Here is a 19852-nt window from a genome sequence, read left to right on the forward strand (position 1 = left end):
ACAACTAACTCAAAAATGTTACTCACAACTTGCTGCATGCACAAAAAAAATTTGAGAGCAAGGATTTGATCCAGGAAGGTTCCAAGACAGGTGGATAAAATCACCTTTACTCCACACACAGAGACGCATACAAAGCTATCCATCGCCCTCTATTTGGCAAATCTGGCCATAACTCTATCCTCCGGATTCCTGATTACAAGCAAAAACTCAAACAGGAAATAACAGTGACGTGCTCAATACGGAAGTGGTTTGATGAAGTGGATGCTAAGCTACAGGACTGTTTCACTAGCACATACTGGAATATGTTCCAGGATTCATCCGATGGCATTGAGGATTAAACTATCTCAGTCACCTGCTGCATCAATAAGTGCATTGACGACATTGTCCCCATGGTAACCATTGTACATTTAGAAGAGTGCAGATAGAAACTAAAATGTGAATAGAGCCGACAAACTTCCATTTTCTACTTGTATTAAAAAGGGAACAAATTAAAGGGTTTACCGGCTGCCACTAACCTGGCATCCCCATGGGCTTTGTGGCGTACCGCCGCCCGCTGGTCCGGACTCTCGTACCACCACAGGGCATTGACTGGCACACATAAGGAGAAATCCCATTTGACCTCACACTACTGCATTCATATTATAATCTCATAGTGTTACATCCTGATCACCATTGACCTAGTCCCTGTCCTCACTGTACAATTGTTGAGCCATCCAAACTCGCTGTGAAAGACCCCCACCAGGTGGGCGTGCCCCCCGGCAGCGTGGGCACTGACTGCAGCCTGGAAGACCTCCCCCCACACCGCTGGACCCCCCCGGATGCATCTGGAAGGACCGCAACTCATACACTCCTAAAAGATATGCACAATTATGCACAATTCCAAACCGACCCCCAACTCCTTTACCCAGGTTTTTATATGTAGCTATTTTACAGACACTTTAATTCCTGAGCAGTTTACCGAGTGCATTCAACTATGTAAGGTGACACAACACATAGCACACACATACAATCCTTGGCCAGGGAAATGTAGTATTGACAGGGTCTTTAACCTACTTGGAAAACAGTGATTTTATTTACCATTTGTGTATGAATGTAATGTGCAAAGACTAGTTAGTTAGGGACAACTAGTGATGAGTTCACTAATGCAAACTCAGCACATGTTTGGGAAAAGAGTGCTGATTTCCTTTCCTGTAAAAAAAAAAACACTGTCCAGTACTTACGAGGAATGTGTACAGACGTAACTGCACAACAAAAACAGTCCTGTTGTTTACAAGATTAGTGCTAGATTAGTGGTCCATGGAAATGAACACAGGAGGTCAATACACAATGATCTCTCTCTTATTTCTCCCTCCCTCTCTCTCTCTCTCTCTCACACACACACACACACACACACTTAGAAGAAGGGAGATGTTCTGTTGATTTCCACCTAGGGACTACTAAACCATCACTGTCAGATGTGAGGGTAATTATTTCACTCAGCTACTCACCACCATCCTTGGGAAGGCTTTCCACTTTGCTCCAGGGCACCAGATAGGTGACCTCGTTGTCCTGAGACGTCAACATGGGCATGGCCTTGGAGATGTTCTCCGCGATCCTGTTAGGGTCCTGAGCCAAGGATGCTCGCACACCCGCCCGCTGGGCATAGCTGTCTAGATAGTAACACAACAATAGGAGATAGTGAGATATACAGTGCATTCGGAAAGTATTCAGACCCCTTGATTCTTTACGCATTTTGTTACGTTACAGCTTTAAAATTGATTAAATTCTTAAAAATCCTCATCAATCTATACACAATATCCCATAATGACAAAGTGGAAACAGGTTTTCAGAAATTCTTGCAATTGTATAAAAAAAAACTTTAAAAATACCTTTTTTACATAAGTAGTCAGACCCTTTGCTATGGGACTCTAAATTGAGCTCAGGTGCATCCTGTTTCCATTGATCATCCTTGAGATGTTTCTACAACTGGATTGGAGGCCACCTGTGGTAAATTCAATTGATTGGACATGATTTGGAAAGGCACACACCTGTCTTTATAAGGTCCCACAGTTGACAATGCATGTCAGAGCAAAAACCAAGCCATGAGGTCGAAAGAATTGTCCAAAGAGCTCCGAGACAGGACTGTGTCAAGGAACAGGTCTGGGGAAGGGTACAAAAACATTTCTGCAGCATTGAAGGTCCCCAAGAACACAGTGGCCATTATTCTTAAATGGAAGAAGTTTGGAATCACCAAGACTCTTCCTAGAGCTGGCCGCCTCGCCAAACTGAGCAATCGGGGGAGAAGGGCCTTGGTCAGGGAGGTGACCAAGAACCCGATGGTCACACTGAATGAGATCCAGAGTTCCTCTGTGGAGATGGGAGAATCTTCCAGAAGGACAACCATCTCTGCAGCACTCCACCAATCAGGTCTTTATGGTAGAGTGGACAAACGGAAACTACTCCTCAGTAAAAGGCAAATGACAGCCCGCTTAGAGTTTGCCAAATCTCTGGTCTGATGAAATCAAGATGGAACTCTTTGGCTTGAATGCCAAGCGTCACATCTGGAGGAAACCCAGCGGGGATGTTTTTCAATGGCCGGGAGACTAGTCAGGATCGAGGGAAAGATGAAGGGACCAAATTATACAGAGATCCTTGATGAAAACCTGCTCCAGAGCGCTCATGACCTTAGACTGCGGCGAAGGTGAACCTTCCAACAGGACAAAGACCCTAAGCACACATTCAAGCCAACGCAGAAGTGGCTTCGGGACAAGTCTCTGATGTCCTTGAGTGGCACAGCTAGAACCTGGACGGATTGAACATCTCTGGAGAGACCAAAAAATACATTTGAAGTCGGAAGTTTACATATACTTTAGCCAAATACATTTAAACTCAGTTTTTCACAATTCCTGACATTTAATCCTCGTAAAAAATTCCCTGTCTTAGGTCAGTTAGTATCACCACTTTGTTTTAAGAATGTGAAAAGTCAGAATAATAGTAGAGAGAATGATTTATTTCAGCTTTTATTTCTTTCATCACATTCGCAGTGGGTCAGAAGTTTACATACACTCAATTAGTATTTGGTAGCATTGCCATTAAATTGTTTAACTTGGGTCAAGCGTTTCAGGTAGCCTTCCACAAGCTTCCCACAATAAGTTGGGTGACTTTTGGCCCATTCCTCCTAACAGAGCTGGTGTAACTGAGTCAGGTTTGTAGGCCTCCTTGCTTACACACACTTTTTCAGTTCTGCCCACAAATTTCTACAGAATTGAGGTCAGGGCTTTGTGATGGCCACTCCAATACCTTGACTTTATTATCCTTAAGCCATTTTCCACAACTTTGGAAGTATGCTTGGGGTCATTGTCCATTTGGAAGACCCATTTGCGAACGAGCCGCTTCAATATATCCACATCATTTTCTTTCCTCATGATGCCATCTATTTTGTGAAGTGCACCAGTCCCTCCTGCAGCAAAGCACCCCAACAACATGATGCTGCCACCCCTGTGCTTCACGGTTGGGATGGTGATCTTCGGCATGCAAGCCAAACAGTATGGCCAAACAGTTCTATTTTTGTTTCATCAGACCAGAGGACATTTCTCCAAAAAGTACAATCTTTGTCCCCATGTGCAGTTGCAAACCGCAGTCTGGCTTTTTTATGGCGGTTTTGGAGCAGTGGCTTCTTCCTAGCTGAGCGGCCTTTCTGGTTATGTCGATATAGGACTTGTTTTACTGTGGATATAGATACTTTTGTACCCGTTTCCTCCAGCATCTTCACAAGGTCCTTTGCTGTTGTTCTGGGATTGATTTGCACTTTTTGCACCAAAATACGTTCATCTCTAGGAGACAGAACACGTCTCCTTCCTGAGCGGTATGACGGCTGCGTGGTCTCATGGTGTTTATACTTGCGTACTATTGTTTGTACAGATGAACGTGGAACCTTCAGGGGTTTGTAAATTGCTCCCAAGCAATTCTGAGGTCTTTTGATTTTCCCATGATGTCAAGCAAAGAGGCACTGAGTTTGAAGGTAGGCCTTGAAATACATCCACAGATACACCTCCAATTGACTCAAATTATGTCAATTAGCCTATCAGAAGCTTCTAAAGCCATGACATCATTTCCTGGAATTTTCCAAGCTGTTTAAAGGCACAGTCAACATAGTGTAATGTAAACTTCTGACCCACTGGAATTGTGATAGAGTGAATTATAAGTGAAATAATCTGTCTGTAAACAATTGTTGGAAAAATTACTTGTGTCATTCAGAATGTAGATGTCCTAACCGACTTGCCAAAACTAAAGTTTGTTAACAAGAAATCTGTGGAGTGGTTGAAAAACGAGATTTAATGACCCCAACCTAAGTGTATGTAAACTTCCGACTTCAACTGTAGCTGTGCAGCGATGCTCCCCATCCAACCTGACAGAGCTTGAGAGGATCTGTAGAGAAGAACAGGAGAAACTCCCCAAATACAGGTGTGTCAATCTTGTAGTGTCATACCCAAGAAGACTCAAGGCTATAATCGCTGCCAAAGGTGCTTCAACAAAGTACTGAGTAAAGGGTCTGATTACTTATGTAAATGTGATATTTCAGTTTTTTACTTTTAATAAATGTGCAACCATTTCTTAAACTGTTTATGGTTTTTCATTATGGGGATGGATGTCGAAAAACAACAATTTCATCCATTTTCGGTTAAGGCTTTTTGACGTAACAAAATGTGGAAAAAGTCAAGGGGTCTGAATACTTTCCGAATGCACTGTATACAGAAGATACAATGCCTTATTTTACATTGGAGTTATCTGGGCTTGAGTTGGGGTAGGTTCCATTACAGTGAATTTAGGATTTGGAAATTCAAACTTGAGTGATTGCTTTTTGAAGTTGAATTTAGATTCCTTTAAACAATTTCAATTCGTTTCCTGAGTTGACTGAATTTCACAGGGAATGGGCCTATCATTCCATGCTCTCTGCCTAGCTTGCTCTTTGCGTCCTCACCATACTTCCAGATGTGGAAAAACCTGGTTCAACCCGCCGTACTCCATACTCCAGTAGCTCTGAGTGAGCAGTACGCAGGTGGATCTTCTCATTGGACAGCCAAAGACAACGTTCTTCTCTGGCTGGATACTGTAGGTACGGAACTCATAGAAGGTCCCATGTTGCTGCTGGGGCCCAGTAGACATACAGGCTCGAGGCTGTCAGGACAGAAATACAGTCACTGCTGTATATTACTGACCTTCAATTTTAATACCATTATTATATGTACTTTAACTTCTCTTCCTTTCCGTGTTTTCTTTGCTTGAGGGACCCTGGATACTTCATTCAGCTCACTAGAAAGCGACATGATTTCAACAATGTGGTTTTAGTCAAATGTGCTGTGTTATCTTCCACATATTTATCTGATAACTGTTCACACATGTTAAGTTCATCTTTTACTAATGGCCTACTCCTACGAGCAAAAAACTGCTCTTGCCTTTTGGAATCAGTTTGCCATCTTTCATTCAGTTTGGTCCAAAGGCTATTATTGTAAGGTGGAGTTTAACTTCACCCTAGCAAGCCCGTCTAAAATGTCTGCAGTGTCCATAAATTATATTGCATACCCGTAGCCTCCTCTGTTGCTTAACAAAATCGAACAATATTAACTTATTATGCAAAGTTAGACATATACAAATTAATACACTGCAGAGGTCATTACCATCACACAATAAAACATTCTATTTTAATTTAAAACTGAATGACAAACACATACAACCCTCAGAAAACTGGACACATGAATGTTCTTGCAACATCCCATGAAATGTGTCTAGAACATTAATATTGATATTCTGAGAACATGTTAACCACGTTCTGTGTGATGTTAATGACCTCTGCAGAAGGTATTTTGGGAAAACAGATTAAAATCCATCCATTATCGAGTAAAATGGTCACAGCCAATACCAGTTTATGGTTCCTGACAAAATGAGAAAAGTAGAAAAACTAGACAGTTTCTCGAACATTATTATTGAATTTTCTGAGAACATGATAACCACATTCTGAGTAAGTTCTGTTTGACATTAAGTTAATGGTCTGGAAATAGTCCTTGCATATTACTGGAACACTCCTATGAAAACGTTCGTTAATGACCTAATGAGACACGTAATAAGGGAACGTTCTCTAAAGTTGTGGGTATGTTTGTTTTTAGCTGGGTAGCTCTTGCTTCTCTCTCGACGATCACATTTTATTATTCACTTGCGTCGAATACAACAGGTGTAGTAGACCTTGTAGTGAAATGCTTACTTACGAGCCCTAAACCAACAATGCAGTACAAATAAGAATAAGAAATAAAAGTAACAAGTAATTAAAGAGCAGCAGTAAAATAATAACAGGGGGATACCGGTAAAGAGTCAATGTGCGGGGGGGGGGGGCACCCGTTAGTCGAGGTAATTGACATTGACACTCACATTGACTTTTGTCAAAATGATGATTGCTACCAAGTTACAAAAGCGAACTTCGACAATATATTGATGTGAACAAACAATACATCAATTTGCCCTCATAATCGTAGACCAAATCAGTCCAAATTTACGACGTCACCATTGTTCAGACAAATATTTTCTATTAGACTTGACGATCTGCGAAATGCATTTCTTACTGTAAACATCTCGTTTGAACGGGTTTGCAATAACACTCGTGTTAGTTACAATGTATCCAAAAACACCACGGTGAGTTCAGTAAACTTTTCTTTTAGTTCTGCAGTTGTAGACTACGGAAGACGAGAGGAGTTAAAAGTTTAGTGATCCATGAAAATTACCCCGACGCCTTTGATCTGAATTTCATGACATAACATTCATATCCACACTTTGGTGTGTTCAAGTATTATGAGTAATAATAAATAAAGTAATATAATTTCTACTCTAAATTAAACCAATCCAGATGAAGATGCCCCCTCCACGAGAGTCTAGTAAATTCCTCAAGCTTTCTTCCTCTCTGTCACTAATATTAGGATTTGCGTCCATATTTTATTAAGCCTTCTGTGACAAAAGCACAATACAAATAATATTTGGGTGATTACGCATAGAAGTCATGTGTTCATTCGAAATAAAAAATACAAATGAGCCCTGAATTATCATCTTGTTTAATCTAGTTCAAAGAATTCTGGGAATGAGGGCCTCATATATGCATTAGCACACAGACAATATACACTGAGTGTAAAAAACATTAAGAACGCCTTCCTAATATTGAGTTTCAGCCCCCCCTTCTGCCCTCAGAACAGCCTCAATTTGTCTGGGCACAGACTCTACCAGGTGTCGAAAGCATTCCACAGGGATGCTGGCCCATGTTGACTCCAATGCTTCCCACAGTTGGTTCAAGTTGACTGGATGTCCATTCTTGATACACATGGGAATCTGTTGAATGTGAAAACCCCAGCAGCGTGGCAGTACTTGACACAAACCGGTGCACCTGGCACCTACCACCATACCCTGTTCAAAGGCACTTTGAAAGAGCAGGTGTTCTTTACGTTTTGTACACCCAGTGTAAGTCGGCCAACTCTAGGCCTAGTGAAACTAAATTAGCCTACCATACAGGTGAAAACAGACCAGACCATATTGTTGTGTGGCCCAAAATATTACAAACATAATGAACATAATGTGCAGTCTTTAATTCAGAGCTTAAAAACATGTACCATAGTAAACTCTTGCTCAATATGTATGCATTTCATCATCAACAACACCAGTGTCACGCACACCTGCCACCCTCCCTGTTTTTTATAGTGCGCTCAGCAATATTTAGGCAGTAGGAATGTTCATCCCTTAATAAAGACCTGGACAATAGGGCGGCTCTGTTGTAACTGTCGCCGGCGGGCTGGTCAGGTGCAGGGGCGTCAAAACATCAGCTTTACACAACACAGGGTCACATTATTTCACAGACAAACAGACGCGCCTCCACTATATGACAAGGCAACAGCATCCCCAGGTTCCAAACCAACAGCAGACCTTGAGCAAGGCCCATCACAGATAATACAGAAGCAAAGGAGACATCCTAGAGGTTATATTGTACTTTTGGAGCTACATTCGGTAATTGGACCCATACCAACTATTTTATCAGTTGAATTTGATCTCTTTCGGGCCAGACCACATCAACATGGCTGGGAAAACTATTTTGCTAGTCTGTCTGGCTGTCTTCTTTTCTGCAGGTAAGTACATGAATAACTTCTGCCTATTTTGTACACATTTCATAATTCCTTTCAATATAGGAACTGTAGTTTGTCAAAAAATGACAAAGGTCATACTGTCTATTGTACTGTTTATTAGTATTTAAGCCCTAAATGAGAATAATAAGTGATTATGATAAAGAATAAAGAATAAAATGCTAAATTCTACTTATGTGTCACCATTAGTAGCCGCAGAGGACCGATCAAGACTCTACAGGAGGGTGAGAGGCTGCCATTCAAATATTATTATTACAGTTCCCTATGCTAATTTGCCAGCTACAAATCAATTCATGTGAATTTAAACATGTGAATATAAAACACCAACCAGGGTTGGAGTCAAAGGATATCATCTTGAAATGTTATTTCATTATTTTACCAGCCTTCCTGTGGGGATATGAGCCTAACCCAGGCGTGCCCGCTCAACTACTCCCCAGTGTGTGGCAATGATGGAAACACTTACCCCAACGAGTGCTCTCTGTGTGTTCACCGGATGTGAGTCTACCACATATCAGTTTAATTGAAACAGCAGCTACAGGACAAGTAACAAACCACTGGTAGACAAGGACAGTCATACAAATGTAAAACACAACGATATACAAATAATACAACAAAAATGATATAGTAGTACAAACAACTGAAAAAAGTATGTGTGTCTGTGTGTGTTTGTGTCCTCACAGTCCCCTGCCATTCCATGAAATGTTGTGTGATCTTTTTTTTAAAGGTCATTTTTCTGTTTGCTTATTAAGTAAAAGGAGATGGAAAGGAGGTCTATGTAATCATGGCTCTGTAAAATACTGTGCGTTGCCATGAATTCATTTTGAAACTGGGGACTGTGAAGGGACCCCTGGTGGCATGTCTGTACAAAGAGATCTGTCAACGAGGCATTTTGTCTATGACGAAAATGTACATGTAAAACACAGAATTAGCTCAGAATTAGTCCACTGGAGAAGATCAAAGTCTGAAAATACTCAGGAAAGTAAGCTTTCTTAAATCATTCTGACCGTCTCTCTCTCCAGGGAAACCAATGCAGACATCTTGATAGTGAAAGATGGAAGTTGCTGAAGAGAAGGCTTACTGATGATTCCGCCGCAGAAGTGATATTATCACGTGTCTTTATCACAGAAAGAATCAGAATTGGTTGTAGAAGTTGTTTTTTATGGAACACCCACACTCACTCACTCACCACTTACGCACACACACTTTATATAATCATATTGATTTGTATTACATCGTAACACTATCTCTGTAAAGAATAAATCGATTTGTCCCAGCTCCTGTAGAATCTTTTATCATTAAATGTCCAGATGCTCCTTATTTTGTCCACATTGGTTCGTAAATGTTTTGTTGTATTTCAATCAACATACCACATGAATAATGACATAAATTACACTTCCACTACAGTCAAAATAGAATTTCAGTCAAATTATTGGTAGTAGTAACTTGAAAAAGCCACATGAGGGCGCTACAACAAATATACTTCAGTTTTTGCTGTATTTTCCTCAGTTTCTTGTCACATTTTATTGTTACACCTGGTTGGCAGCATGTGAATGGTTTGTGTCTAGAGTGTATGGTCGATGAAATGGTGGAGCGTGTTGTTATATTGTAAGTATGTTGAAGAGAGGGTAAGATTAAAGTGTAGGGTTTGGCAGGGATTTAACCTTTTGAAGTTAGTATGGGCTCTTTTTTTATTTTCTCAGAGGTACTGAGGTAGGTAGGAGGGTTTAGAAATGTGGAGCTAATGTTGTAAACCATGACTGACCACACATTCCAGCACAGTAAGTGCGGCGTGCACCTTAAACGTTTATTTGCAGATTTTATCAGTTAAGACATTTTTATTGTTCCCCCCTCAGAAGTGCACATTTAGGGTTTTGAAGTGGACAGTGATACTCCTCAGGGAAGTGTGGTTAGTCCGGTGTTGTTCACCAGTCTAGTTTTGATTTACATTTGGTTGAGTTGTCAAATAACATCAATTCAACAAAACAATCAGCATGTGGATTAGATTTCGGGTTAAAAGTTGGGTGAAAAAAGAAAGAAATGCTCTTGTTGATTACCTTTTGCAAATTTGATTCATTTTCCACATTGATTCAATATCATCACACAGATTTTTGGGGGGATTGAAATCACGTAGAAACGACGTTGATTCAACCAGTTTTTGCCCAGTGGGCCTGTCCCTAGCTTAGGATAACCCTAACATCCTCGCCACGACTCACCTGTACTGTATGCCAAGTCACAGTAACCCTGCCCATGCACTCCTGGACTGTATACCAAGTCACAGTAACCCTGCCCATGCTCTCCTGGACTGTATACCAAGTCACAGTAACCCTGCCCATGCTCTCCTGGACTGTATACAAAGTCACAGTAACCCTGCCCATGCTCTCCTGGACTGTATACAAAGTCACAGTAACCCTGCCCATGCTCTCCTGGACTGTATACCAAGTCACAGTAACCCTGTCCATGCTCTCCAAGTTAGATGAATGCATACTAGCAGTGGGTATTACATACTGAACAAAAATAAACAATATATAACAAAAAGATTTTACTGAGTTACAGTTCATATAAGGAAATCAGTCAAGTGAAATGAGTTAGGCCCTAAAGAGCTTTATTACAGACAGAAATACTCCTCAGTTTCTTCAGCTGTCCAAGTGGCTGGTCTCAGACGATCCCGCTGGTGAAGAAGCCGGATGTGGAGGGCCTGGCTGGTGTGGTTACACGGTCTGGGGGTGTGACGTACTGACCAAATTCCCTAAAACGAACGTTGGTGGAGGATTATGGTAGAGCAATTAACATTAAATTACCTGGCAACAATCTCTGGTGGACATGCCTGCAGTACACCAATTGTACACTCCTTCAAAACTTGAGACATCTGTGGCCTTTCTCACCAGCACAAGGTGCACCTGTGTAATGATCGTGCTGTTTAACCAGCTTCTTGATATGCCCCACCTGTCAGGTGGATGGATTATCTTGGCAAAGGATACATTCTCACTAACAGGGACCTAAACAAATTTGAGAGAAATAAGCTTTTTGTGCAAATGGAACATTTTTGGGATCTTTTATTTCATGCTCATGAAACCAGCACTTTAACATGTTGCATTTTATATTTTTGTTCAGTATATTTAGTGTTGACTCAAAACACATTAGCTAGATTGCTTTCACTTCCTCATGTGGTGATTTAGCCCCAAAATAAATTTGCCTATGATAAAAATGTAGGCAAATTCATCTGTATTGAGCAACAAAATTCATAAAATCCAGGAGCCCTATTTTAATAGTAAAATATACAATAGCCTGATTGTCAAGAATTTAGCGTTGACAATCACTTTATTAGGTTGCACATCAAAATATCTTGAATCATGCATTCCTGCTTGAACACATTAAATGAAACCACTTATTTATTGAATAGCCTACCATCTCTATAGTCTGTTCCACAGTCTAAAGCACTGTGTATTACTTTCCGAGGTGCTAAATAAACATTACATGACACCACAGGAAAATAATTGCTGCAACCAAATCATGGGCTGATGCCATCAACTGAAAAAGTTAGAGGTACCATTTTTGTTTTAGTTTTAATCTGCTGCTGAGTAATATGCTATTCTGCCAATTTGGTTGTTGGGATCAGGTGACAGGATGTTATGCAGAAACATGTTGATAAGACAGGGCTATGTATGTTTGTGAACATGGAAGTCAGTGATGTGTTTACTGTAGGTTAGTGAGGCAAGGCAAATGTGATGTGACTCAAATTAAAGGGCATTTAGTTGACTAAAATGGCTGACTGTCATTTTGACAAAAGACTAAATCGTTATTCATGACAAAGACTTAATATTTTAGTCAAAAAATGTGTTTAATTTTTTTATTTAAATGGCCAGAATTAACAGTTTATGCCTGCTCCATTATGTACTAACCTATGTTACGCGGGTTCGACTCAAGTTGTGGATTCACTGCTTATTTTCTCTGCCAGTATGTTCCAGCGAAGGGGGAAAGAGTGTGTTTGGCATCGTAACGGCCAAGTCAGGCGACATCGTCAAGGTGGATTTGGGGGTCGGGGGGGTGAGCAAGCGTCACTCACCTACTTGGCCTACCAAGAGGAATAGACCTAATGTGCAGGTCAGTATTGTCACAAACGCCTCTTTATACGTCCAGGTGGCATGACCTTTTACCTTGAACAACAGGTCATTCAATTTAAAAGTTTGATGTCACTCAATTTGGTGTCCGTGGCACCATTACAGGTCAGGGGACCTGGTGTGCTCTCAGTTTATTATTGCCACCAAAGACATGGAGCCAGAGAGTCTAGACAGCTGTGGACGAGCAAATGGGGATGGGGGCTTCTTTTCAAGGTGTCCCTGGGACTTGTACCCAGGTAGGTCATAGTAACAAGACTAGTCTATGGTGATCTGGAAAGTGCACTTGTTGAAAACCGCATTACAGTTACACACACATTCAGCATATGACCTCTAATTCTATCTGAACCTTCTGTAATGTTGCTCCGCTCAACGCGACCCCTGGTTCTAACTAGTAAACAGTCCTCTCTCCATTCAGGCGCCCCAGAGTGAGATAGCCAAGGACCTGGGGGGGGAAATGTCCCCTTTGAGATGGTGGTGGGGATGAACTGGCGCATGTGGGTCAAAGTCCTTTGATCTTAGCAGTTGAATGGGATTTTGACCCCAGTGTGAACAATCACAGCAGTCTACACCTATGCTGATCATTTTTGACATATTTTGTACCCACGAGTAAGGATAACGTCCTTGGTTGATGACTACTCTATCTACTCTATTCTTATTTTATGTGAAATAAATAAGTAATCTAACTGTATTGATTAAGAATTCGCATTGATTAAGAAAAAAGAAAACATTAATAACCTGTCCACAAAAGGGCACACCGCCATCATTTACATTTGCTAGCTGTCATGTACTGGCAAGTCAGACTCGGATGATGAATGTATGCAGGAAATCACATCCTGTACTGTGAGGGAGGAGTATCAAACCGGTCACAAGAGCAAACCACACAGTATGCAATGACCAGTCGGTCTAACATTGAGCAAGACCCATTCAAGGAAGTGACTAATTCCTCCACACACCCAGCCACAGTAAATATTTGTTTGCTGTTTAGACAAAATGTACATGCAGGCCAACTGTAAATTGTGTAATCTTTGGAATATGTTTTGACAGGTTAGCCTATACAATGGAGCCTGAAAAACACCTGCCTTTCTCCAACTAAGCTTGTGTACATGCATAACACAAAGATATGAGGCGGTGAGATCCTTGAGGGGTATTTTTCTGTCCAACTGGTATACCCGTAAAGGCCTAGGGATAGTGGAGTTGTATTTGAGCCAGTCCAATATTTATTTTAAACTGACAAACCAAATGCTGTAACACAGTCCACAATGCGGGTGATGTCAGGTAAACATTAAAAAGGAGTTCTTGAGGACGTACTTGAGAACACAATTTAATACGCAGGGCCTCAGCGGATCGCTTCCCGCGGTCTTGATTCAGACATCATTTATTGCATACGCAAACAGACGTGTTTTTGTCAAAGAAAGCGTCGACGATTGTGGAGAATATGGAAATGTGGGCCTACATAGTCAAGGATCAATGTGAATGTATAGTGGGTTACTTCTGGCCAATGATCCTGGAGGTACCACCCGAAGAACTCCACAGTCTCTCTCCAGGAAAGCCAGCCCCTCCCTATCCTTCTCCATCTCTCCCACACAGTCCTATACAGAGGAGAGGGGAAAAAAAGAATTTCAAACAAAAAATAATGAGTCTTGTCAATATAACTGGAACCACTGGTATAGTAGCGTATTGGCCATGTCAACTGTAGAAGCATAAACAATGGTATTACCACACAAAAATCTGTCCATTCTTTTAATTCATTCAATAAATAATTGATTCAATTGAGTTATTAGAAAAATAGCTGAACCGCTTGTTGAGAGAATACGCCTCTTGGGAGACTGAGCCAAACAGGAGTGTTGGGTTGGCAGTCCTACCTTGAGCAGAGCAGCTCTTTTACAACCACTCTCTGGCCCTCTGGTCCTTGGGGGAGACCGGTAGTGTTGATGATGTCTCTTCACAGGCCGTTCTCAGCTGCTGCAGCTCTATGACCAGCGCCGTCATCTGCAGAAAGGAACACGTTCATCGACTCCTAACCCCTCGTTCAGCTGTTATACAATGAAAATAGGGTCTCACTGCATCAAAGTGCGCAGTTACCAGTAATAACATGCAATTATATTCACTGACAGGTATTGACACAAAACCGACTTAATTCCCTTCTAAGTAACTACATGATATAAGGGCAACTTGGTGTGAGGTGATGCCAAGAATTGGATTTTGACAATGCCATGAACTCACTTGATTGGCTTCTATTGGCTCGTGCTGCCATGGATTCCAGCGATCGACCAATCCCAGCCCCTTCTCTCCGTTCTGTGACGACCAGTGGACACATCATTGACAGCAGAAAAATAAAGACTCGCAGACGAGTAAGGAAGGCAATAAAGTAAAGCATCATAACAAACACTGGTCCTAAGGCCACCAAGTATGACATCTGTGGCTACCTTCACTGCCCGGATGTTCTCTGCCAGCAAAACTGAATGAAGTACATTATTATTCAGTAGCAGATGAAATGTCCTCTCTGCATTCCATTCTATGTGGAACAGAAAGGTCTCTCTTCAATCACCACACGTAACCTTTAGTTATGTGCTTCAGTGCCCACTAACTGCTTCTTTAGCACTACTCATTGCTGCAGAATGGGTCTGACTAGCTCTTGGGTTACCAAAATGAGGATTGGTACTAGGGCTCCTGCAGGTTCTGTACGTGGAATGGTTGAGTTGCATTAACATGGTATAATATGAACTGGAGTCGTTTTGGATTACAGTCAACTCCTGATTAATGCAACTTTAATGCACTAAAACGGAGTTTGCACTTATCTGAAGTGTACTAATCAGAAGTCGATTGTGGGCCAAAGTTAACATGAGACAAAGCCAGTTTGACTATGTGAACACTTGCTAAAGTCTGCAGTTTATCTATGTTGAACTCAGCAGACACGGGGCCTGTGAAACACAACAAGAACAAGCAGACACAGAACACAGGGAAATCTGGGACTCTGATGACGGCAACGGAAAACCTCATGACAGGGTCATTATCCCATTTCCTCATAATTTGAGTGAGAGTTTAACAGAGAGAGAGAGAAAGAGAGGGGGAAAGAGAGTCTAAGTGAGCAGGAAATTTCCAGCTCCCCTCAATCAAGAAGGATTGTCTGTGGGGTCTGTGCCAGTGTGGAGTCACGCAAGGTGGCATCAGCCAGACTCGGGCATAAGTACATGGTTTTGGGAACATACCGCTCAGTTGCAACCAATAAAATGAGGGCACGCACAGCCAAACTGGAGGGGGAAATGAGTTCGGTGCGCTCCAAGAATAAGCATTTGAAGTGCTGGTATTGCTCGGTATGAATGTAATAACATTATGTAACACCTAATCCTGAGTAAGCATTGTGTACTTGGAAGTGAAAAGAACAAAGGAAAAATAACTTTCATTACCTCTGTCTAAACTTAGTTTGCTATTGTAACCAACTGGTCCTTTATAATGACATTGTCAAAACCCTGCTCTTTGATTGGTCCCTTCATAATGACATCATTATAACCCTGCTGTCTATTGCCCCCTTCATAATGACATTATCCTGCTCTCTGATTGGTCCCTTCATAAAGATATCGTCACCACCCTGTTCTCTTGATTGGTCCCTTCACAATGACATTGTCATATCGGTGAGAGAAAGTGTCTCGACCTGCAGTATTCCAGCAATGTCTTCCCAGTCTGCATATCCCATGAAACCATGTTTATGAGTCCGCAGGGACCAGGGCAGTAAAAGGCAGTGGACCACAAGCTCAGGGTCAGAGAAAAATAGTCTGGGATAGGGATTAGTGTAAACCAGAAGTCAAAACTCCTCACCGGCTTCCAACAATAAAACAAGAACATGTCACGGTCCTCGGACGACAACAACGAGTGTTACATGAACAAATGGAAGTTGCTCTTGGGCTTTGTGGCTGTAACAAGTTCGCTGTTGCGAAAGGTTGTTACAGTGTATACATTGTCAGATTTGAGCCCAGCTGCTAAAGAAGAGGCTCTCCAGATTCTCTCCTCCCCCCCCCCGCCTCACAGACCAGAAGCAGAGACTGTCCAGCATGATCTTTTATCTGTAGTATTCTAAGACAGTGAATCCTCAGGAATCCACGGTCTATATAAAACTCATAGGTATGTCTATAGCTTGTCTATACTGCATGTGTTCACGTGATACTGGATAGTGACGCATGTAGCACAGTAAACTGTAAAAAATGATTAGCATCCTAGCTTAAAAAAAAAAGGTTCTCGGATTGCATGAAGGGGAAATTTGTACTTTTTCAACTTTAATAAAGTGATATTTTAACATAAAGTACTTATAATAAGCCAATGTGCTGGGAGTGTAGTAAAAACCATGGCTTAATCATTTCCAAGGTAAAAAAAAAAAAAAATGACGCTAGTTCAATTATATAGCATTTTTATATGTTCTAATGAATTCAACGGAGTATGTTGGGGAAAAGAAAAGTTTGGGAACTGTTGAAGTGGGATTTGGAAGAGAGCTATGTTTGAAAGAACATCACTACCATATGTTAGGTTGCCTCCATGTGATATGGTTCTGTAGGAAAGGACTCAAATAGGCAGCTACCTGGTTCTCTTCCTTCATCTGTAGGCCAGGCTTAGAGAGCGGCACCTCACGGTTCTTAAGTCTTAAGTCCACAGACACATCCTTCCCTTGTACCCTCTCCTCCTCATCTTCCTCCATCTCATACGCGGCACTCTCCTCCCTCAACTCCTCCGACTTTTTGGAATCTTCCACATCCGTTTCCCAAGCGCTCCTAAAACACAAACAGATGTGTTTAGCAAAAATTGGACGGACAAACCCCTGCTTCTTGTTATAAGGCTGACTGTTTCTCTGTCCTGGAAGTTCTCAGCACTCGACGCTGCCAAGAGTGAAAACACTGAGACTGGAAACTTCCCCTTGAGCTCAAGATAAAAGTCCAGATACTAATTCGATCCCAAATCCACCCCTACCCCCTTTACCCTTATGAAGACCGTAAGGGTTACATAAGCGCAAGGCAGCAATATGGAGAAAATTCCACCTAAGCGATCACAGAGCAAAGTGGAACCATATCTTTTATATCCATCTGATCCTTTCAGAGCTACAAGTGAGGCTGGGGGGTCATTACCCAAAGGCTGAGGGGTGTCGTCTCCCTGTGGCAAGGTCTCCTTGTTGAAGCAGCTCCTCCCGCTCAGTCTCCAGTGCTGCTATGCGAGCCCTGAGCAGGCGTCCGTCACTCTCCATCAGGGAGGCCCGCTCCTCCGCAGCCCCAGGCCTCCGTCTGAGAGACGCCACCTCCTGTAGCAGGGACTCATTTATCTGCAGAGCATCAGCCAGCCGAGTGGTGTTACAGAGAATATTGAATAGCCTTATTGTGGCATTCTTATGATAGAGGAAACCGTTACTATATGATTGGTAAAACAGGGACTATTATCTACTAGCTCACAAAACCCTTCAGTTTTCAATTAGTCATGTGTTATCAGATAATGCCTGGGTTAGATACTACTGAGATACACGTCCGGCTCTGCAAGATTACACGTACAAAGGACACGTCCGGCTCTGCAAGATTACACGTACAAAGGACACGTCCGGCTCTGCAAGATTACACGTACAAAGGACACGTCCGGCTCTGCAAGATTACACGTACAAAGGACACGTCTGCGGCTCTGCAAGATTACACGTACAAAGGACACGTCCGGCTCTGCAAGATTACACGTACAAAGGACACGTCCGGCTCTGCAAGATTACACGTACAAAGGACACGTCCGGCTCTGCAAGATTACACGTACAAAGGACACGTCCGGCTCTGCAAGATTACACGTACAAAGGACACATCCGGCTCTGCAAGATTACACGTACAAAGGAACAGCCTGCATCCATTTTGGGTCTAAATTCCTGTACCAGTTTAGTTGGTCTGGTCTTCCATGATTCTACCTGCTTGCTGCCATGTAGCTCTGCCTGTGTGGCCAGTGTCTCTCTGTGGGTCTCCTGGAGGCTGGAGCGTGCCTGGTACAGCTGGGAGTGAAGGGCTGCTATCTGGGCCTCCCTCTTCTGCTCCATCAGCTGCTGCTGGGCCCTGGACTCCTCCAGCAGACGCTCAAGGTTGTCTCGCTCCTGAAAACACCCGTTTTTTGGGTGATGGCCAAGCACAGCAGAGTCAGCCTTCCAGAACTTTTTTCCCTCAACTCAAGGCGTTTACAATGCGTGTCAGGTTTGTCATGTTATTAGTTTAAAAGGATTAAATATGGAGTGCTTTACTTTCAGAAGTTGTCCTTTGTCTACTGCTTGAGCAATAAGCTGAGAGGTCATACTATGGTCCTCCCTCTGACACTGTGGGTGAACGGTACAGAATAATTTCTCCTGATTGACAGACAGAGGTCAAACTGAAAGATTGAAAGACAACTAATTTCAGTAGACATACGTCTTTCATACTGGGCAACTTTCATTTTGCCACTGGGGGACTAGTTTCCTATGATTATCAAGTGCTTACAAGAGTCAAGCTGTGTTGTTGGGGTGAGGGTCCATTCCTGTAGAGACACTTTCCCCTAGAACAGAGAACCTGGTCCAGTTGGGCGCTAATGATCTCTGAGTCCATCTCTAGCCTGCCCACTCTGAGGACATGAGACAGAAAAGTCTTGCAAAACACAAGAGAAAACCAAAACATTATCCACTGTATTGACCTACAAGCACCTTTTTAATTACCTTGTGTAAAGGTCACCATATGGTGGGATGTAGATGTTCTCTGATAACAGACTGGGATGGAGGTTTACTGGTCGATTGATCTGCCCAAGATTCAAAACAAGTATCTGTGGGGGAGGCAGTTAACAAATGTGGGTCAAACCATGGCACAGGTTAGCACAGTGACCTTGTGAGAAAGGAAACCCACTCAGCTAGGTCTTTATTCAGATGTCATTAGCCTAAATTCCCTTCCTTTAGAATCCGTTTGGAGAAAAGAAACTATGGAAAGTGGCATCAGTCGTCTTGAGGGACGCAGCCTACATTAACTACAGCACAGGTGGCAGTAGCAGCTGTCTATTACCTGGGGTAGTTTATGTCGGCTCCCTGGGCCCATTCTCTGGAGCATTCTGACCCTCTGTTCCTGCAGGGCATTTTGGACCTGAGCCAGACTGACATCCAGATCTCTCCTCCGCTGCTCAGAGTCCAGGAAGGCCCGATGGTCAACCGTCCCAGGTTGGGGGAGTCGATGCCAGCCAGGTATCATATCGTCCACGGGGTATGTTAGTGGAAAAGACTTCTGCCACTGTTACCATCCTGCGTCTCAACCACCATATCACTGCCAGTGACTCAATTATACATTGTGAAACAGGGCTTACATTCACACCTAACCACAAACCATTAGCTCACAATGGAGCACTGAAAGTGGCAACAAGAATTAGTAGCACAATCACAGATAGTATTTGTATATGGCCTCATTGTTTGAACAGTAACAGGAACAATGTTTACAAGCCACATGAAATGGCTGACATGTTTGTGACTACAGGTAATATCTTCAAGCTGGTTGTCACAACTCATAACTGCATGAGTGAAACGATTGTAAAGATTTAGTAATAACCTCTCACCTGGACAGAGATGGGGTTTTT

At 42.4% G+C, this 19852-nt stretch overlaps 1 protein-coding gene and 1 pseudogene across 1 annotated transcript; one reads left to right on the forward strand and one right to left on the reverse strand.

Moving 5' to 3' along the window:
- Nucleotides 1-18: 18 nt before the first annotated feature.
- On the reverse strand, nucleotides 19-5145 carry LOC112255704 (annotated as a pseudogene).
- A 2655-nt stretch (nucleotides 5146-7800) lies between these two features.
- On the forward strand, nucleotides 7801-9423 carry LOC112257094 (probable pancreatic secretory proteinase inhibitor). The gene is made up of 4 exons (XM_024430665.2): nucleotides 7801-8135; nucleotides 8340-8374; nucleotides 8533-8645; nucleotides 9170-9423. The coding sequence occupies exons 1-4, from the start codon at nucleotides 8084-8086 to the stop codon at nucleotides 9213-9215; spliced, it is 246 nt and encodes an 81-aa protein (XP_024286433.1). The 5' UTR covers nucleotides 7801-8083; the 3' UTR covers nucleotides 9216-9423.
- Nucleotides 9424-19852: the final 10429 nt, after the last annotated feature.

Source organism: Oncorhynchus tshawytscha, linkage group LG08 (genome assembly GCF_018296145.1).
Source record: "Oncorhynchus tshawytscha isolate Ot180627B linkage group LG08, Otsh_v2.0, whole genome shotgun sequence".
Lineage (NCBI taxonomy): Eukaryota > Metazoa > Chordata > Actinopteri > Salmoniformes > Salmonidae > Oncorhynchus > Oncorhynchus tshawytscha.